Below are 22,419 nucleotides of genomic sequence, written 5' to 3' on the forward strand. Positions count from 1 at the left end.
TTACTATTAATTAAATTTTAGTAGGGGTCTAATTTTGTATTCCTTTTTTTTTGTATTCTCTTATCTATGATGTCCATAATCCTTTGGTTACGTACATAGATACACGTAGCCAGCGTCAGAACCGTTTTATTGATTTTTTAGTATCACCCCAATATGCATCATGGCAGTTAGTTACCAGTGTTGTGCAATTAACAGAGTTGTCTTTACAAGTTACTTAACAAATAATATCCAGAATTCACACAAATAAGTAATATATTCATTATTTTAATCGATATTATTAATATCTTCTATTCTACATTCTAGATAATCCAATCGACCAAACCACCAGTATGTAAACATGTGATTGCAACAAAACTGGATACATATTATTTCTGCGTCTGGTCAACTGAATTGTGATGGAAGACAGTGGTATAGATAGTGGAGACCACAATGGGGACCCTTCATTAAAACCAAGAGTATGATGTTTTTTTTTATTTATACTTGATAGAACCGGTTAATTCCCAAGTGTCGTAAACTTTTACCCTTTAAATATTAACCTAGTTTGGCGATGAAAAGGTCGTGTAAGTTAACTGGATTTACAGTTTTCATCATTCCAGGGGAGTGACTCTTCTAGTGCCGACAGTAACAGATCGCCTCCTAGGTCTTTACCTACTTCTCGTCAGCTTCAAAGAAAGTTGGAAGCACGAATCGAACACGCTCGTAGATTACATCAAGAATATCACACCACGCCTGGTCTTATTCCGATACAAAGACTTCCAATTCCTGGAGCGAAAGACCATCAACCTCTTGTGCAATGGGATACTGATGACAGGTTTGTCTTGATTTTTTTCTCTCCTGATTTATGACAAGTCTTTATTTTAGCGAAGAGGACATAGTGAATTTTTTTCCATTGTCGAGGAAGGAATCGAGGATTCATCAGGAATTGACGGACACTTTTAGCATAGAGGAAATGAGCATATCGGGCGATGATGAGGAAGAGGAGGACTTACATCTAGTACCTCCTCAAACGGTGTACAAGAAATTTGCTTGTTGTCCGTTTTCTTTCTGTGTCATAATGTAGTGGTATTTGTACAATGTACCTACTGTTCATATATACCTATATCCAGTATTATAAGAAATTCCGACAGTTTATATAGTAACATTGAAAATCAAGAATTTACAAACGCAGTATTACCTTCTGGACAATATTTTTTAAAGACGTATTTTCAGAAACAGGTGTTGCATGGATCAAAGAAGATATATTGTGCAATTGGTATATTATGTGATAATTTTAAAAGTTATCTATATGCATAGTTTATTGACGATTTCGTATAATTACTATAATATTTTCAAGAAAGCTGAATTTGATTTTTTTTTTAGATATAATAATTAAACATTATTTCTGTCTCTGATAAAAACCAAACGGATTTATGCATAAAAATGAGGAAAATTCTTTTTAACAAGAATATTACTCTCTATTCAATTTAGATGATGTACATATGTATTTGCATAATATTACAACTACATTCGGGTTTTGTCACGATTATAGTAAAAATTATCAAAACAGTTTCCATAAATAATTTCCTTTTTTGAGAGCTTCAGAAAATTATATGAACTTTTTAGAATTGTATTAAAAACAAATTTAATCATTGCGTCTATTTTTATAAGTTGTAGTAACAATAAAAAATAAGATATTTTAAAATAAACATCTTAGTTTTTAAGTTACAATTAAAAACAATCAGAATAAACTCTTCTTGATTTAATTCAATATTAAATTCCAGGGCCAGTTTACAGAAGCGAAATTAAGTTAATCGTAATCAAATGCGAGATTAACTGAACACGTGATCAGATTGAACAAATCGAAGTTTCAGATTCATGGGTTAATCGGGCATTAAAATTTAATTCGATTTAAATATGTAATTCTCTTTCTATAAACTGTCCCTAAATGTATCAGCTGAGTTATATTTAACATACCAGAATGTTTTATGACAGGACAAGTGCCAAGCATTACGAATTTTATCCACATTTTAGTTTTTTGTTATACAGGGTGTTAGTAAATGGTTGGGAATAAATTTCAGGGCGAACTCCTTACGAAAAATGTGGCTTAAAACCTAAATCAAGTTTTTCGTTAAAATGAGTAGTTTTCTCAAAAAAAGAAAAAAGAAAAATAAACGTATTCTGGCATATCTGTATTTTTTTTGAAATACTACGATTTAATAATGGTTTAAAGAAAAAATTTAAACGTGGAAAGTTGAATTTTTTAACGTATGTCAAAATTCAAAACTAATGCGATTTTAGGCAGACAAATGAACTAATTAGAGAAATTCTCCAACAGTGGACTACATTTTATTTTTTGGTTTTAAGCCACATTTTTCGTAATGAGTTCACCCTGAAATTTATTCCCAACCATTGGCTAACACCCTGTATAAAAGGTGTTTAGATTAGTTATCACTGATAGAAGTATTTTAGGTTGAAAAGAAGTTATTTTATAACCTTTTACACATATGAAAATAAATTTTTTAGGTTAAGAAAACTTAATTAGGTAATTTATTTTGAAAAAGAAATGCAAATTTCAAGGCATATAAAACATTTAGACTCGGTTGTATAAAGCGATGTCAAGTTCGTTGTCAAAGTTAACATAATGTCAAGCGATTTGATTGGGAGATATTTAACATCGGATTTGAATCAGCCAATCAAATGGGCGGATTTCCGACTTGACGCATTGTTAGCTGACGCGATGTTAACTAAGTTATATACAACCGGGCCTTAGGTAACTACTGAATCACCTTCATTTATTTCAATTTGTTTGCTCCACGGTCTTGTAAGAGATAGTCAAATATAACAATTACGGAACTCTTATCTATTATTACCATTTCTAAAATAATTTTGAAATACATTGTGCCTTAAGTGCACCTTACTGACAGATACAAGATGGCTCTAATGCCCAATCTGTAAACATATTTTAGTTTCTTGTAATACTCACTAATGATATTTAGTTATTGAAGGTTTGAGGCAATCGTTCCCAGGAAAAATATATTTGTTTCAAAACAGTAGTCATTGTAGAAACAATTATTTCAAGCAAGAGATTAATCTCCATAAAATTCGTCGACATACTTTATTTTTGATTTAAAAAAGAATTTTATAACCCTATGATGAAATTGTAAATATTTATGAAATCTGAAATATTCCAAATCCTGCAGCTGCACAAGTGCTGTTACATTTTAATCATGACATAATAAATGCAATTGTAATTATGAAGATTAATTCAACTACCCCGAGAGTAGCATTTTTAAAATTTAAATATTTGGTTTGTTAGTAGGTTTATGTATTCTGAATAAAACGTATTTGCGTATTTTAGATATACTTACTTGACAAGCTCCTTCGTTAACACAGTGCTTAAATTATTGATTTACTGAACTCAGAGATATGTACGTACCAGTAGGATTATAGGGGCGAAACCCATAAATTAAAGTTTGTTAATGTAATCTTGAAGTAGTCCGGTTTGCACAATTCTTTTAATTTATACAATTAGAAGTAGAAAAGGTTGTTTTTAATATTTGAGTCAATAGGCTATTAAGATATAAATGATAAAATACCTTCAAAACACGAAAATAAATTTATATTGCTTGTTTTTACAGTCGGAATCTCTTATAACATTGTGCATTAATTTTGTAAACAATTTAACAATTCGATCTTGTCAATTCATCATCAATGAAAAATTAATCTGCGGGACAATTTTCCATTAAATGTCTTTTACGTTCGTTGGAAGACGAACTTTCGCAGTGTATAAAATTTTAATGTCGTAATATTATCAGCTTTATCAAGCTAATTTTTATTTCTACATAATTAGAAATATTTACTGGTAGTACGCCCGCAATTATTAAGAACTAAAATTTGATATATTATCAAGAAAAAAAAAATAAAGTACCAGCAAATAAACTGTTTTTATCAAAACATTTTATTTGTTAATTTAGAAAATAAGGATATAGTGTTGATTTATACTTGTTAAAAAAAAGTACGCCTAGTATCTTACCTATACATATTATATAGATTGTGTATAACAGAGCGAATGATTCTAAGATGTCTGCAAGCTAAGAATGCTCTTTTTTAGGCCTACTATGGTACATTTGTCTATTATTAAAATTGCGAAATTGAATATTTTTATTATCTACCTAAATTAAATCAAATACATACAGGTATTTCACAAGTGAAATCCTGGTGGAATTGAAAATGCAACCCACAATACATTTCCAAAGTTAACGTGGATATTTTAAATATCGTATTGTTTTAAAATGAAATTAAGAATCCATGATGGCTTTGCTTCCAATAATTTTATTTGTCACAACTGACATTTACGAAAAAGTTAAAGTTTTCAATTGAAATGTAAGTAAGTATTCGAACGATGAGAAAACAGATATGATCCTGATTTATGGCGAATGTACACGTAATAAAAATGCTGCACATGTAACTATGTTTTATGTTTTTTAAATCAGAAAAAACATATCCATGTTAACTTTGGAAATGTATTGTGGGTTGCATTTTCAATTATGTCGGGCTTATTATCAGTCGTGAAATATCTATCCTGTATATACCTACTTGACACACCTTACAAACCAATTTTTGTGTAAGTGATTGCATTTGTACTAAACAGCAACAATTTGTTTTAGTCTAGTGTGCCAAATGACTGAAAATGAAATATAATAAAAGTGTTTTTATAGTGCCAATAGAGATTAACTTTTCTAAACGAATAATGTAGAATTTCATAATTTTAAAAAACTGTACTCCTATTTTTATTAACAAAAATATGATGTTCACATAAAAATATTCATTGAGAAGCATATTTCCTACCGAGTCTTGTTGTAAACTTGGTCATGATATTTTGGTATAGACTGTACGTTATTTGCGGAATGTGTTTTTTTTTTTAATGTATTATTTTACCTTCCTCGTTGGTATAATTTTTAAGTGTACGTAATAGAGATAAATCTGATAAATGTGGAGATCTGTAGACCGGTTTTGTAACAAACTTGTAATGTATTCAAAATTGAGGAGCTTCCACGTTGTTTGCACAAGGGGCAAAAGAAACGGGTGTAATGAATGAGTGATGTTGTTTGCACAGTTCTGGGACCTAAAGCGACTCGAAAAACTTTATAGTGAAATATTTATAGGCTTTTAATTTGCTGTTAAAAAATGTGAATAAACCGAAACCTCCAGTTTTGCTAGTGTTTAATTGCACTCTGTCCTCTTCGAAACGTGAAGGATTCTGTTGATGTGCTCGAGGATTTTTGTGTCTACATACGAAACCACTTAGTTTATGATAAGTGGTTCTACTTGAGCGTTAAGGGTGGACTTCTAATCGATTCAATCTTCGTGACAGTTGCGCTCGGCGCTTCCGGGGCCTGCGAAACATTTTAAGCTTCTCCTTGGATTTTTCGGATTGATAGGGTTAATGGGGGGAGGTGGCGAGACTGCAAAACGACACGATATGCGTTAAATGAAGATGTATGAAATTGTTTAACACATGATTGTGCGGGGGAGCATGCGCGGGTGCAGCTGAACATCCTCGAGGACGGCAGTCAGCGGCGCAACGGGGTCGCACGAGGAACCCCCGCGTAATGTACGGGAGTGAGCCAGCGGTGACCGCGGGGCGATGCTAGTCAGCTCAGACCTATGTCTGTCAGGAGCCTCCATCGCCGGGTGTCAGGACCCGGGGGATATGTGCAGCACTTCCACAACCAGTAAGTTCCCGGGGGCGCAGCGCAACCCCCTACGTCGAACGTGGTGTCTCTCACATCTGGCGTTATGTAACACCCGACGTACCTTCCTTGCCGGTCCTGTCGCTAGACTTCATTCATTTACCACTCCTCGAGCCCATTGATCACGACACAACTCCGACCACAACCCCCAACATCGAATCTAATCAACCATCGCGTATTTTGCACGACATCGGCGGTTTCCTCGAAGGACTAAATCTTTCATTGGCAAACCCATCCTTGCAAGAAACGTATCAATAGGGGATTACTATAACACAACTTCTATTATGATCGATATCGTAATGAATTAGTTATTCATGAAAATTGCGAAGAGGAGTTTCTAAAAATACACTTGTTGGTTATTGTGAAAATTTAATGGCAACGCATTATAACCTGGAAGGTTTATTACATTAGTTTTAACCGAATGCCACCACAATTCTCCAAGGTTCGCGGTTAAATTAAGACACGATATGACATGTAGTAAAAAAAGACCATGTCACGGCGTCGTGGTTCTACAACGACATAGAAGTTTCTTTTTTTAATCAAAAACGTATAAATCTAGAAACAGAATTATCGATTACTCTATATCGAAAGCTGGTTGAGCTTTTTTACATCGTTTAGCCATTAGATACGAATTAATCAGATCGATAAGAAACTTACATAATAGGTAACGAGTCTGTCTGCAAGTGAAAACTTGGCTTTTTCAGGAATCTTCTCATTGTCTAGTTCTATGGTTATGTCATTATTATTAATTATAGGAGACTCCAGTTTGCTTTAGACTTCTTGGAAAGTTCATCGTCAACTTCCTGCATCATAGCAGATAAAGTGTCAACGACAATTAGTAACAGGGTGCCAGTAGCGAAACCAGTTAAACAATGTGAAGGAAGCTTGAAGTGGTCTAATGTTAGATGGGATAATGCCTTGTGATATATATCAGCTTCATTTTGGTACTGTCGTTCATTTTTCAACCAAGATCACTTAGTTGACAGTTTTAGTTAACAACATTTTTTTCATTACCGTCTTATCGGTGATATTATAAAACGTACATCGTGCAAGTAATGTACATTTTTAAACAATGTAAATTGTAACAATGTACCTAAATCGTAAATCATCAATTTGAAGCTGCTGGCTAGAATTTACTTAGCGACATATTCCTAGTGACAGTTTCATTCCCGCCACACAATTGCCATCAAAAATGCAAGAGTTGTCTAAATTTATAAAACGAATTTTATCAATTGCTTTCGAAAATTGATCATCATTAAATTCTTTATTAAAAATGATGGTCCCCAGAAGAAATAATAATCATTTTTAGCGTGTTTCTCTACAGGCATTGTTATAAGAAGGCAGCACATTCCGTGCATAGGACTAGTTTACTCAGATGAAATGTTTTCAGTCTAATTGCTGGTCATTATCTCAATAAATTTTAGGTTGCTTGTCAAGGTCATTGTTCTACAAAGTGTCTTTAAAAGAATGAATATCAAGAGTCCTGTGGAATTGTGCGGCTCTATAATTTTAGTCTGTCGAACTATGTCGATATCAACAGTCAAATGTAAAATTATTAAATATTAGCGTCTTAACGTGAGTTCGACGTCTTTGTTGTTTTGCTTGTGATTTTCTTTAGTTTTTCTATATTCTAATGACTTTTCATCTTACAACAGTCTTTATTAAAAATCTGTCATTAATGAACTACATAACCTCTGTTTTTATATTTGGTATGTACCACATTATGCTACAGAGCGGCAAAAATCAAATATATTCGAATTCCACAGGACTCTTGATATACGTTCTTTTAGAGACACTTTATACATTCTACCGTGAAATCATTTAAATGTATAATTAAAGTAGGCTATGACTTTTAAATTAGATTGGCAACACTGTTGACGTTTAGGATTCTCATGTTCAATCGTTTTAATTTAAAAGAAATGAAGCACTAGAAAGTAATACAGTTTTATTGAGAACCATACAAAATGTTCAAAGTGTTCTCTCCCGGCTTGGATACAACTCTTAATTCGCCGTTTCACATTTTGTATTGAATTTTGAAGCGTCACTTTGACGATTCAAATCAAATTGTCAACAGTGTTGCCAATCTAATTTAAAAGTCAACCTACTTCAATTATAATTATAAATTTAAATGATCTCACGGTAGAATCTATTCGATAATCTGTATTTTTTTAATTATACAGGGTTATTCACGAGAGGGGTACTTCTGAATTTTTATTTTGCCGCAACCAACAATACCAATGACAGTAACTACTAAATCAAATGTGTTATTCTTTTAAATTAGAAATCAAAGTAAGTTGGATAGATTTGTGAGAAATGTCAGATTGGCAGATAACCTCTATTTAATCAAAATTCAACAAATTAAGTTAATGTAAAAGGTGTTCGAAGTGTCTACGATCGGCTTCTAAACATCCGCAGCAGTGACAGAATTCTTTCCACACTCCATAAATGGAGAGCATGTCAGTCTTTTCGTCATTATTGTAAAGACAAATTTTTCGAATTGACAAAGATTTTTTGGTTTAACGTCAAAGAGACAGGAGTAAGAGCCATCGTGGATTCAGTTATAATTATTTTCAAAATTTGAAATCAAGATATTATTGCAATGTGTATAATGGGTTGCGGCAAAAAGAAGTTCAGAAATACCCCTCTCGTGAATAACCCTGTATGATTGATAAATTATACATGAAGGATAGAAATTTTCAATTTTTAGGTTATGTAATATACGCATCTTTTTTTTCAATTCTTATTTTAATACATAAATGACGGTCTTGACTCTTGAGTTCTCCCAATGTCGAGGCCTAATTTGTGTTTTAAGTTAACGTTCTTAGAGCAAGACATTTTTTATAAAGATAAATTCCTGTTAAAACGTAAACTGATGCACTGGATACGTATTTTGTTAATATCTTTAAAGGAGAATAGTCATTGGTTACTTTGATTTTCGAAGGATATGCCACATCAGAAATTCAAATATTGATAACGTACTTGTAACACAAAGTCGTGAATTTAAGACATGTCTCCCATTTAATTCTTACCCCAGACATAAAGTGGAAGCCTTTAAACTGAAATAATTACCTGTAAGGCTTATCTTCTTATTCTAATTGCTTTCAACACTAAGGGTTGAATAAGCCACGGTGACGTAAAATACGATGGTAGAATTGTTTGGACCTTTTGAAAAAAAATCACCATCACTTTCAATTCAAGTCATTGTTAAGAAAATTTGAAATAATGATGTTAGGAGGGACGACAGATGGTATATTTTTAATGATGAACTTTTCTGGTTCCGCTTTGAATACTTTTAAGGGGTCGTACAAGACGCAACGTGAAATAATATTGTGATCTGGCTGTAGTGTGATGCCAAGCGGAAAACAAGGTAAATACTCCAAGTTTATATTAAATGTAAATAAAAAAGACAACTTGTCTTTCATGAATTTATTTCACATGTTGCTACATCAATGTCAGTAACTTTGATTAGTTAAATTAGTTTTTGATTAAAGTTTTTGTTGTGTACAAACTTCTTGCACTTGTCGGATGTTGTAAAAACTTAAAAAGCTTGTTGAATTGCGTTAGCACTGTCTCAGTATTGCAATTATCCTAAAAAAAATCCCCAGCTTATTCGTCAAATCTTTTATTAAAATCTTTGAAAGGTTGTTGAATTGGGTTAACACTGTCTGGGTATTGTAAAAAAAAATTCCTCAACTTTTTCCATTAATTATATATTTTTCATTAAATTCATTAATCAAACTGTTAACAATTTTTATTGTTAGTATATCTTAGGTTCTAATCTAAGATTAATATGTATTTGTATCAAGTTTGGCAATAAACAATGAATTTGTAGTCTTTCGGCTTATGTACTTAATTAATTTTTGTATCCATCAACTTCCAAAGTTAGTAAATTAGCAGGTACTCCCGACTGTAAGTTTTTAATTAATTACCGACTGGCTGCTTAAACTTTAAATTGCTGAATGGAAATTTCAAGTAAATTTACGATGCATTTCTTGTCCTAAATGCAAAAGTGTTTGTGCTCCTATTTTAATCATCTTTTTTGGAGTGTTAAATGTCAACATTAAGTCAGACAGAGGTAACAAATCACAGCAAATTTGTCCATCAGGAATATGGATTTGACCTCCAAATCGCAACCTGGGGTTAAGTTGTTAGCCCGCGCAATTGCGTTAACGATCAAATTACTGTGTCGGCCTCACTGCTGCTCTTATGGCCCAGGAAACTCGAGAGGAAACTGCATGCGAACGTTATAACACCTCATTATATTTTTAATTGATTCAATTCAGCCATATTGCTGCAGAGGCTGTTGCACCGCACGCATTGTTGTTGACGCTTAAGAGTTGCAAGAAACAGCGCTTTCGGTGCAAATTCGGAGGCTGTCACCCGAACTTCCGCAGATAATAGTGTTCTGCGAAAGCGGTTGTTTATAAACACTGATACTCATCTAGATGTGAAGCGAACCATGCATGCAAGTACATTGTGCAACTATTTAGTGCAAAAGTATTTATGTGAAAAAGTTGTGTAATGGAAGAAAATATTGAAATATTGATATTGAAAAAATATACATATAACTATTGTTGTTCAAGTTTCAAAAAACAAATGATATTTTCATAACAATTTTCACGAAATTCTAATTTTGGCGCGTAAATTTTATCGTGCAATGTAAATCCCGGCGCATCCACCATTTTGCGACGTTTCATTCACTCTCCCTCAGAATTACCTGTATTAGGTAATAAACAAGAAGAAACTTTAGAAGCTTCGTATTATTATTAATCTTCTAATCTAAACAGAATATACAGGGTATATCTGAACTAAGTTGTTAATTTTAACCAGTGGAAAAACTTGCCAATTTATGAAAAGTTTTCCAAAATGGAACTAATAATAGTGTAAGGAAATAAGGTCAAAGCAGTTTGAAATATTCGTGATCTCATCAAAAAATTGTGTTAAGATTGAGATTATTTGTTAACTTTGGCTGTAATATCTTATGCAATAAGCTCAACGATGTTAAGTTCAGCAACGCGCTTTTTGTAAAGTCTGCAAAAAGTCTTTCCGTTGCCACAGTGACTTCCTCATTTATAGAAATCCTCTCTAGCTAGAAAACGTTTTAATTTACGAAATATGAAAGAACTAGAAGGTTTCATAATATCTCTCAGGAACAAGGTGCTTGTAATGGTCCGTCAAACCGATTGTTAAAGTTTTGCTACAGCAATAAATGAGAATTGGCATGTTTCCACGGTTTTAATATTTTATTTCATTATCGAATGTACTCATCGTTGTGCATCTACGTTTAATCTAGGATTACAAATATTTTTAAGAAACTGGTCGGATTTTTTCTAATGATTTTAAATTTTATTTTGCTGTTAAGAATCTGACATGTTTTTCTTCCAGCCAACAAACATTTTGTCCATTTTTTAAAAACCTTTGTTATGGCCAGTTTTTAATGTCATTTTTGGTGGTTCAGTATCATTTAATCATATTTTTATTAATTTATAAACTATAGTGATGGCTCGCATCTACTACTTCTACGAGAATTATCGTCAATGTTCTTGCATCTAACCATATGTGTTAAAAGACTGTCCATTTTTTAATAATTGAACAAACTTACCCAATCTATGTATAATCAATATCGATTTTGGTTGTGATCAAATCCTTTGTAACAAAATAAATTATTACGGTGCAGCATTCAAGGTTGTTCTTATTTAGAAAATTTTATTTTATTAAATTTTATTAGAGTTATGTAATTTTACTGTTAGGCAACTCTCAAGAATATAATCTTGGAAATTTTTGTTGAAGTAATCATAATTTTTGAGCTGGAAAATATGTCATTTAAAATGTATCCCAACCACATAAATATAAGAATTAGAATTCAATACATTATGATTTGAATGTTTTTTTTAAAGAAAACAATTTTACTTTCAAAGTTTCAAATGACACTAATTAATTGTTATTTTAATTTCTTTCTTTCTTTTTGTTAATTAATTATTAATAACACAGAATGATGTTACGTTTTCAATGCACCCTATGGATACATAAATATAGGGTCGTTAAACATTACAACAACAGTTAAGTAAATATTTTGTTTGTCGGAACTTCTTGAGATTCAAGGCTTCAAGGTTTCAAGATTTTTAAAAATCAGCATTTTTTTTCTGAATTCAGTAATTATTATCAAATTCAACTTTAAAAACCATAACAAAAATAGTTGGCGTTGAAAATGTTGTCATCATCGTGGCTTATGTGTTACTTCCAGCAAATGTTTAAGGTTCTTGTAAAATTGACAAGCTTAAACGAAAGTTAATCAGAAATTTTAATTAAAAGACAAAAATTTTTTAACGTGAATATTCGCAATTTAAGTTCTTACACGTTCGTCTAATTCTTCAAAGTTGAATGGTCTGTTGACATAAGCCCGATTTTTCACATGACCTCACAAGAAAAAATCAAGCAGAGTCAAATCAATCAGTCAAAAGCTGGCCAATCATTTGTTTCTCCGCCCGATTTATTTTCCGGGAAAGGTTTTATATAAACACTGGCGTACTTGACGTCCAAAACGAGGTAGTGCTTCATCTTAGTGAAACCATATGATTTCAGCTGGGATAACCCGATTTTCGTAGTTTGGGAGTATTTGTTTAAGTCTGGAAGCAACCTGTTGTTGCAAAAATTGTAAATATCTTGCCATTGGAAAACGAAAGGACCGATAATATGGTGACCAAACTTTTTGTTGGTTGTTGGCTATGAATCTGTTACATCCGATGTAGATTTCTGTCTGACCAGTATCTTCAGTTATGACGGTTAACATGTCCATTAAACAGAAAGATGGCTCATCAGAAAAGAGCACACAGTTGATGAAGTTGACGTTCTGGTTTATCTTATGCATCGTTGGTTCGCAAAGTTCAATTCTGCGATTAAAGTCGTCTTCGCTTAATTCAGCAACTGAATTTTGTACAAATGATACGTTTCGCGTTTTATTATTTCTTCAACTGATCCCCGACTCATATTGTGATTCAAAGCTTTACCGAAGTCTTTGGATTATCTACTACATCTAACATAAAATTAAGTGAATTTTCAATTTTTACCGTTTACAACAATTGTGGGTCGTCCAGATTTTGGATCGATTTTGGCTCCTGTAGTTTCATGAAATCTTTGTAAAGTTTCAAAGATAATTAGGTTATATTTTGTTATAATTGCATTTGTTTTTTTTTTAAGTTTTGATGAAAAATAATATATACAGAATGTCCACGAACTCCCTCCCCAGAGAAAAAAGGAGTATTTAGGTAAATGTGATAATCTGAATTTTAAAGAAAAAAGTCCTGTCTCAAGCAATAATATGTATTAGCTAAAGTTAACCATTGTAGGATGACCGCAATTTTACGTTGCCGGGATTTCGAAGTTCTCTATCTATTATAATTACGTATTAAAATCTCCATAACTTTCGCTGATTGTGTTTTGTTATAAAGATATTTTCATAAAGTCCGTTTTTTTTATAATAAATTGTCAGAGTGTTGTCAGGTTGGCAGAAAATTCGAAACAGTGAATTTTATAAATCACGTTTGGAACATTGACTTTTGAAATTATCACCGATTTCTACATTTGACAATTTAAATTTAAATTAAACACGTGTCTCATACTCATAAACTCATAAACATATGCAACATAACCTCAATAATGAACTAGGGAAATCAAGGGTGAAATTGAGATAGAACTGGACCAAATGTTAATGATTTTTAAATTTTAATATACAATGGCCGGCAAAAAAAAACTAGCCATCACTTTTCTATCACATCAAAATCCAAATGTGTAATTAATGCTTTAATGACACTGACATTTAAATGATGGCTAACTTTTTTTGCCGGCCACAGTACATAAAACGGGAAATGTAAAAAAAAATTCAGCTGTGTGTAATCTTTTTGTATTATGAACAATGGGGGAAACGTGTTTGCGTTAAGGCTACTTGTTCAAAGATAATTGTAGGATTTTTTTGTTTATTATTTGTTAGAAAACTGCCCGCTGTCTGTTGTTCTCAATTAACTGGGGCCCCTGACGTAGAGCACACAAGCCATCGTCAAATTTAAGATGCTCCCAGTTGACACACAACAACAATAAAGTCCCACTTTGTTACAGAATAGACTGGGTTGTTCCCTTGAGATGTAGAGTTGTAATAAATTTAACAGGGGGGGCAATTCAAATCTTTCTAAGATCACACGATTTACTTTAAAAATTGGACCAGACTGAATTTACATAATTTGTTGTTGGATTGCAAATCTGAAATGATTCTAAATTTGTGATAATATCAGTAATTTTTCTCCAACAAGAACTAAAGAGAAATGAACTTGCGTTAATTTAAAAACGTAATTTAGGCTTGAAATGCTTTTAAGCAAGCCCTAAAAAGTTTGAGTTTTGTAGTGCCATGCACGTGCAATTCTGCCGATCTGTTAACTCTGGGAATTGTACTACGCCTGTTTGACTTTACCAAAACCTTCTTAATTAGATTGAAATCTTCATTTTTTAACATTAACTATACCTTGATTTAACTAAAATTCCTAAAAATGTCTCAAATACTTGTTTACTGTAACTGTAGCGTAACATGAACATTTATTACCAAGTAGGTGTAAGTATGTACTTGGGTTTGTTCCACGGATGCGTAGTACAATTTTAAAGACGGTCCACAAATTTCATTCGAGTGCTACATCACCACTTTTAAGGATTATTATTCCTACAAAGATTTTGAGAAACATGAAAATTTACAACTAACAAATATTCCGCCTTCAGTTAGGAAGGTGGAAGGCGGAAGGCTTTTAAGGACGCTTCGTTAAAAAACTAAAAATTCGTAATTTAGCGAACCTATTCGCACCATTACAGTATGAGCGGGTGATCAGGTGCATTTTCGTTAACGATCTTCTTTGACGTACGAAAAATATATTCAGAGTTGTTTGTTTAAGCACTCAGAGAGCAATACAGAGCGAAACGAGCGGAAATCAGTCTTTTGGCAATCCTACGCGAACCAAACTTTTCAAGAATTATCTGAAGGGTTGAATGTATTTAAAAATTTAAATTACACTTCTCTGTACAAAATATGTATTGATGACGATAGTTTCATTTTCAGAATAATACAAACTGTCTTCGAACTCTAACGGATTATCTGCAACTGGCGATGTGTATGTGATTGATTTACGGAGCAAATCTTGTGTGAGTTATTAGAATCCTCCGAGAACCACAAGTTCCTTGCTTAGCCTCCCATTTATTGCGTGGGAGAACAGACGACGAATAATAATTTTATGTCACAACAATTATTACTTACTGTGGGCGGCCCAGTTCTAATATTATTTCGCATCAATACCACTTTATAACTGTTGTTTTATTAATTTCGATCTGCTAGCCGCATAAGACAAGAATTTACACTTCAATTCAAAGTGTACCATTTAGTTTAGTCAATGGATAATTGGATACACAAAAGAATTATTAAGAATTCCATTATTTTGTTGTACTCTTAAGATGTTATAGCGCCATAAATGCGAAGAGCCAGTTTTTCTGTAAATATTGGCGTTATTTAAGGATTTAAGGATTTTAGCCGTAAGAAAGTTTTGCAGATTTCTTTAAGAAGAGTTATAAAGAATATTACACGTTTATTGCTTCTTCGCCTCCCAGTTATTTTTTATAAATTCATTTTTTCACTTTTTGTGCTCATTTTAGTAGTGTTTAATTTAAATTACTTCTGTCTCTTACAGGTTTTAGTTTAATAATAATTAATTATAGATAATTACGTACTCGTATTTAAAGGTTTGGCCTTTGAAACCTTAGGCCCTTGGTGCAAAGAAGCCATCGATTTCATTAATGTCATCGGAAACCGACTTATTGGGAAATCAGGCGATTTAAAATCAAAGAAATTCCTTTTTGAGAGGATTTCCCTTACCATTCAACGTGGAAACGCTGCAAGCATTCGGGGCACTTTTCCAGATTCCGCATTATTATCGGAAATTTTTGTATTGTAAAACAAAAATGTTATGTACTTAAATTAATTATATTTATATATAGAAATAAAAGATACATTACTTTACCACGTGCAAGGTGATTCATGAGTCCGACGGAATTGAAGATGCAACCCGCAATACATTTGGAAGATAAAGCTGGATATTTACGGCGTCCATATCCAGCTTTACGTTCCAAATTCCAAATGTATTGGGGTTACATTTTCAATTCCGTCAGGCTGATTATTACTCCTGGATCACTTGTATTTAATTGGTTTAACGAAAAAAAGTAAAAAATAGTTATTTATACACAATTTTGTAGTATATTAGTTGTTGAATTTTAATTTTTTTTAAATGTTTTTGTGTTGACGAAAAGTTATTCCAAAATAGAAATTTTCAACATCTCAATTGAACAATAAAGCTGATCGATAAATCGCAACTGGGTGCTTTCCTTTCTTAAATGCAGCTGACAAACATTTCGAACATTTTTCTGACAATGAGATAATAAAAAGAGACAATTTATTGTTTTCTCTTACACTCGTTGTGACTAATCTCATGAAATGTCTGAGAAATGTTTCAGTGTTGTGTCAGCAAATCAATAATGAGTGGCTTGACTATGCATTCATTTACTCGGTGGGACATGCTTTCAGAAGATGATCAATGACACCTTGTGGTATCTCATCCAAAGCTTCCTCTATCTGTAGTTGACGATCATTTATGCTGTTCAGAGGGAGAGGAAGCTACTCAATCGTGTTATAACCGTATCCGAGGCATGTTCAAATGGAGATAAATCAGAAGAGTGAACTGACCATGGATTACAACAATTATTCAACCTATGAAGATGAGAAATGTAATAGGTTTTAAATGATGAATTTATCATTTCTTACAAGGCGTTTGTCGATAATTAACTTAAGTAGCGGTACGGCTTTAACTGTCAAATTTTAGATTTTCTTTTTATACTGTTATGTGGATGTTGTACATCTGACACTCGAATATCAGCGATTCGCTCCGTGGCGCTCTCGGGGTGTAAATTATATCTAATCTAACTTGTAATTTTTACTACCGTGCGATCAACAATTACTTAGATAAGGGGCAACTATGACTTTGACAGAGTCAGATTTTTCGTATCTTTGCTAACTCAGCTAATAAATGTCAAATAACTGCCACTATTAATCAACTTTTAACGTAAAAATGCTTTAAACTTCAGAATATAAAAGATTCATCATTGAATCTTACCTTCGTAATGGTGCTTTCAATAACGGAGAACAGACATACAATGTTGTTGCCTGTTTGGTCGAGTTTTGGCAAACATTTCCAAATTTAAATTGAAATAGGTATATGCAACCAAAAATACTTCCGTGCACCCAGAGCATCTTGAACGTCTAGATTTGGACATACGTACAGTTGTTGCAAAAAACGGGAACTGTCAGAATAAAATGGACACATTTTTACAATTTTTTCATAGTGTGAAACTTTCTTACGAGATATAGGTTAGAATTAATGTCAAAATTCAATGACATTTTTAAAAATTATTATTTGTCAAGTAGCCAATTCATTGACAAATATGTAGATAGATAAAATCAAATTTACATTAGGAAAATTTTTGTTTCCCGTTTTTTTTTGCAACGTCCAAAATCTCAAAGGCTTCTTTAATCTAAACAATTGTTGATTGCACGGTATTAATATTGCCATTTATAAAAATACTCAATAAATAAGTAAATAGAAGGGAAGTAATTATTTTTGCCCCTGCATTGCAAGAAAAGCGAAATCTGAGAGTTTTGTAGATGTTGAAATTTCTGTGAAAATCAGTTTATAGAATTTACCGATATGTGGGTAAAAGGACGGAATAAATCGTCGTTACCTTGTGAAACGTCAAATCGAGTATCTTAACTTACTTATGTGTTCAAAAAAGTGGATCTGCTAAGCGAGTCGAGCCATGATGTTCTGATACACGCCAACTGAATCTCATTTTTTGTGCGAATGATATATCGCTACATCAGAACCAAAGTGTTACATGTCCATTTTTTTATCATTTTATAAAGAATATATCTGTTGTCCTGCGAAAAATATTTTACTATAGATATTTCAAACCTTGTGGAACGGTTTCGTGAATTTATTTCAAATCAAATGAAAGTATTATTGTATTGATTCATCCTTAAAACACAAGTGGTTTAAATGAAACACAATTTATTACTTACAATTATAGCGATTTTATAACTTACAATTCATTCTGGAGATATGAATGACATGTCAATGCGTTGTGTGTTTTGGTAAATTCACACAAAAACTTATCTTCACAACTCCAACTAAGAGACAGTAGAGAATGGAAAGTTAAAAATGAAAATAAATCTTGCAAATTCGTGTAACTACGTTAATAAATAAGTTTGTCAATAAAGTTAGACTTATGATGAAATAGGAAGAATAAGAAAAATAAATGAAACATAACTAACACGAAGACTTGTGAAATGGATAAAAGTTTACTGTCGTTAGTAATTCGAAAATGTTTAAGGTGATTTTAATTATTCTTCAAGGTATTACGAGTATTATGAAGATTAACACAGTGAAGTATACAAAAATTATTGGAACCTTTCTCACACATATGAATTTATTTATTATTCTAAAGAGGTAGGAATACATATAACGAATGTCAAAAAAAGTTCACACAAAAAAAAAAAACTTAATATGGACCCATCGGTAATTGTTGGTAGCTTATTGTTGACAGACCTGACAGAGATATGGTACACATTTTGGGTGTCATAAATTATTTCAGCCATGGTTGACACCCACTGTAAGCACATCTGCTATTGTAGAGATTGAAGTAATCGTGCAGAATTTGACTGATGCCGTCTTACACATACTCAACATGGAATAATTGAGGAAACACGGCCATTATCTTCCGGTTCAGATTTGGTAAACATAATAGACTTAACAAAGTTCGCTGATACCCAGGAGAAAGGAGAAGGCAGTTTGCTTTACGGTGCTACAACTTGCAAATTCAAGAGAATAGTTTTTGTTTAGAAAGAGATTCTTTCACAATTGTATCAATGCGATATCAGTATATCTTGTAAGAAGGTGCTAAAAAAAATTCAAATTAAAATCTGTCGACTAAAATCTAATGCAAATATTCAAACCTCTCACAATCCTACAGGCTGTCTATAAAAGAATGCGGGATCGCAGAGGGCTCTGGAATTTGAATTTTCCACCCCCTTTAAATTCATCAATTACTAATTGCAAATTGTCAAATATGTGAACACAAAATATAGCAACATTAGCAACGAAACAACAACAATTGACCATTTCTATGTCAACGATTAATGACACAGATTACTTCGAAAAAGGTATTTCAATTTACCTTTTTTGTTATAATTTTCAGATTGTAGTGCAGGTATAATAAAAAATAGCGTATGATACACGTTAAACGCACTCCGCTACGCGTCGTGCTCTTAAACTCGTCGCGCGTGCTTTAAAGACTTCCTTATAAACTTGTATCATAATGTACTATTTTTTGCATATTGATTATGAAAGTTGACTTTGTTTAACGAAAACTCTTAATGAAAGTACCTAGTACTTTTTTAAATCATTTTATTCAATTCATTACATACTATTTTTATTACTTTCTTATTGTTATTAATGTTTATTATGATTTGACAATTCGGCTGTCCAGATGTATTTGGAACTGCCTGATATAATATAGTTTTCTGCACTTTAACTTCCTCTGCAGGTTCTTCAGCTAGCGTCAAATTTCTGAACTGAAAGTCTCTTTTTTTCACTAATTTGCGTGATCAAACTGCTAATTCATGAAAAAAAGTATGACTTTCATAACTAGGTAGTTTTACAATATTCGATTCTAAATTCTGACGTAATTTTCTAAACGACCATTCACCTTTCTCTTGATATCAACAAAGTAACAATGGAATACACGTTCTAGGGTACTTCACAGGAAATGATTTATGTACTCCCTTTTGAAATTAAAAAGAAATGTTAGTCTCTACAATTTTTTCTATAAAAGCACTATACTGAAGGATTTTGTTGAATTGTTGATTTTTCTTAATGTCTCTTTGCAGAAGTGGGCAAAAACTTGACCGGTCTTTTTGAAAATTTTTTGCTGCTTCTAATGTAAAACTCATTACTTAAAACACATTATGCTGAAATTTTCATTAAGCAAAGTTGTTAGTCTTGGCTGCAACACTTACCGTTTTTTTGTGTCATATTTTCAGATGTACTACTATGACAGAAAGAGAGATTTCCAAAAACTAGAAACAAGTTACCGAATGTTCAACGTCATGTAAGGTATTGAGTGTTTTAACAGTCTTTTAATAACTAAGGTGGAAGTGTTTTGGACTATTGTGGTGTTTTCATTTTCCCTTGATAAGTGATAAATTTAAGGTACGATTAATAAAAATTCTCAAATTTTAAGGAGTAAAACTAAGAAAAAATTGTAGATATGACTGTAGGTGTGTATCACATAAGATACAAGTTATATTTGATGTAGCCGTAAAAGACGATTAGCTCTTAATCTAAGTAATGAAAAAGTGTTTACTTGTGCTAATCTAATAAGCCATATTTTAGTATCCCTCCGCCACTGGAATTTTTTTTGAAATGAATTGTTTGGCGAGGAATATTTTGGAATGGTGAAATTCTAGTCACTTTCATAACCATCGAGTTAAATTTAATGTTCTTGGTTTATTCAGTACAGTGGTGTATAATACGTTGTGCGTATTAATTATTAAAACACTCCGATTTATGTGCCTATAACCAAGGGATCGTTGTTTTAATAAAATATTAATTTAAGTAATTCTGCACGATTTTAGATCTGTTCAGTGTAGGAAAATATTTGTTTAACTGAAGACTCCATAGTTTCCTATTTCGTACATGTTTATGAATCAAAAATATCTTTCATAATAAAAAAAATCAGAAGATTCGAAGGATCAGCCGGCAGAAAGAGAAAATCTTGTAGGTGAAATGGGCGAGAAATTGCAGTTATTGTGCAATTATGTTTGATTGGTGGGGCCGGTGTGAAATAGGTTTATTTGGCGTTTCGGTTCAAGGTCTGGAATTGGAAGATTAGATTGCGCACTTCCTTGTCGGGCGGCGTTTAAAAGTGAGTAACCGGACGTAATGAATATCCATGGCTTGATATATTGGGTTTTGTAAGGCGACGCCTCAAATTGGGCCCCAATTGCCTTGATCTGGAGTACGGCAAAGGCCCCAAATGTCATTTCCTCGCTCAGTTGTAACTGGGTCGTCGTTGGCGGGCAAGGCGGTCCTGATCAATAGGCCGCCGCGTCCGGACTTTACTCGTACATACTCTCATCTTGTGCGTTCATTGCGCTATTGTTTTCTTATTCTATGGCCTAATTCGAACGTGCCCTGAGCGTTAAAAACTTTCCTTCTTTTTAATTCCATTATTCTTTCATATAACGCAACCCGTGACAAACATAAACTCCAAATCTCCACGCGATTGTACAAAATTTTACCTTCCTTCCTGCGGTTTATCCTGACTCTATTTAATATGTTTTGCATAAATTCAAGTCATCTTTTTACAATATTGGCATCACTGATTGTAAACGTTTAATAATATGTAAAACAGTGGCAATTGTATCGGGTGTTTTTTTAAATTTCACCTCATAGTAGACGTTGAAGACTCGATTGTGAACGCACTATACGGGTTACGGATCTCGGATCTTAGTTTTTTACACGAGTGGTGCGTTCGCAATCGACTCTTCAACGCCTACTACGAAGTGAAATTTTAAAAAATACCCGATATCTTAGATTTTGTTTCGCGTGCAGTGTCACGAATGTCTATTAATACCTGAAATTTCCTGTTATTTCTTTACCATAAAACGGTTCTTTGAATATGTAGTTTTAACTCTTAAAAATAACTTATATTACGAACTAAGCAGTACATAAATAAAAAATAAATAAACATAAATATTCAAAATTATATGTCGTTTGGATATCAAATGAGACACAAGATTTTTTTAAACAATAACAATTCCCAAGAAACATAATAAGATTCAGTGGGGCGTAAGTAGAGCAATTACACCGTATGAAAGGCATGTGGCAAAGTGATTGAAGATTGCGTGCAGATATAGACAAACCTATTAACTATGGAGGATGTGGTAAATCAATTAAACCATTAACTAATTTGAATAAAAGACCTAACTTATATTTTCTGTGATTTTATAGCAATTTACCTTTAATAAAATCTATTAAAACACCTTTTTCTATGGTCACTATGGAAATATGCATTTTTCCCCGCCTTTACTTTATTAGTCACTTACACGATCGTAGTAAATATTGTATTGTGCATTAATTGCAAAAAGTTGCCAGTTTCTCATGAGTGTGTAGAGTTATGGAACGAGACGAAGTCGAATGCAGCAACCACACGAGTGACAAATAATGATATGTTCCTATGACAACTGTTATTTACATTAAAAGTAGTATATGGACATTGTTATCGCACAGATATGAAGTTTACACAACGAGAGTTTATTATGTAATTATGTAGGTATATGTAAATCATATAAGTGGGATAATAATGTGGTATCTCACACGTTACGTACGATCGCTCAAAATGTAAAATCAACAAAACTTGAATTCAACGCCAAAACAGAAAGATGCACTGACTGTTCTCAAAATTATAGGAACACCTTAGCAACTAGATGAACAGTAAAATTTAGATGTTCGTTCGTTTGAAAATTTGCGAAGAGTTTTTTGAAAAAAATCTG

At 32.6% G+C, this 22,419-nt stretch overlaps 2 protein-coding genes across 14 annotated transcripts in view; both read left to right on the forward strand.

The window, feature by feature from the left end:
• The first annotated feature begins 104 nt into the window (after window positions 1-104).
• Window positions 105-5,193, forward strand: LOC138124823 (uncharacterized). Of its 2 annotated transcripts, none has more exons than XM_069040003.1 (4): window positions 105-247; window positions 304-455; window positions 582-811; window positions 862-5,193. In XM_069040003.1, exons 2-4 carry the CDS (start codon window positions 396-398, stop codon window positions 1,058-1,060), a joined length of 489 nt encoding a protein of 162 aa, XP_068896104.1. In that variant the 5' UTR covers window positions 105-247; window positions 304-395; the 3' UTR covers window positions 1,061-5,193. The 2 variants fall into 2 exon arrangements, with proteins under 2 accessions (XP_068896104.1, XP_068896105.1); XM_069040004.1 differs by having other exon boundaries at window positions 597-811.
• Window positions 5,194-5,556: 363 nt separating this feature from the next.
• Window positions 5,557-22,419, forward strand: part of Ih (hyperpolarization activated cyclic nucleotide gated potassium channel Ih) — a 191,621-nt gene continuing 174,758 nt past the window's right edge. For 6 of the 12 annotated variants that reach the window (XM_069039986.1, XM_069039988.1, XM_069039990.1 and 3 more), the window contains exon 1: window positions 5,558-5,714. In XM_069039986.1, coding sequence (XP_068896087.1) covers window positions 5,647-5,714 — 68 coding nt within the window. In that variant the 5' untranslated portion in view covers window positions 5,558-5,646. Of the gene's footprint in view, window positions 5,715-22,419 lie in introns of all 12 variants that reach the window. The other 6 variants (XM_069039991.1, XM_069039993.1, XM_069039995.1 and 3 more) reach the window with 4 other exon arrangements.

This window comes from Tenebrio molitor, chromosome 2, assembly GCF_963966145.1.
Source record: "Tenebrio molitor chromosome 2, icTenMoli1.1, whole genome shotgun sequence".
NCBI classification, from domain to species: Eukaryota; Metazoa; Arthropoda; class Insecta; order Coleoptera; family Tenebrionidae; genus Tenebrio; species Tenebrio molitor.

Excerpts from the sequence above, each read along its gene's own strand:
- LOC138124823 (XM_069040003.1), top strand. The coding sequence starts at position 396 with ATGGAAGACAGTGGTATAGATAGTGGAGACCACAATGGGGACCCTTCA. Across the intron at positions 456-581 it reads ACCCTTCATTAAAACCAAGA|TTTTCATCATTCCAGGGGAG; the intron begins GTATGATGTTTT and ends CTGGATTTACAG. Across the intron at positions 812-861 it reads CAATGGGATACTGATGACAG|CGAAGAGGACATAGTGAATT; the intron begins GTTTGTCTTGAT and ends TCTTTATTTTAG.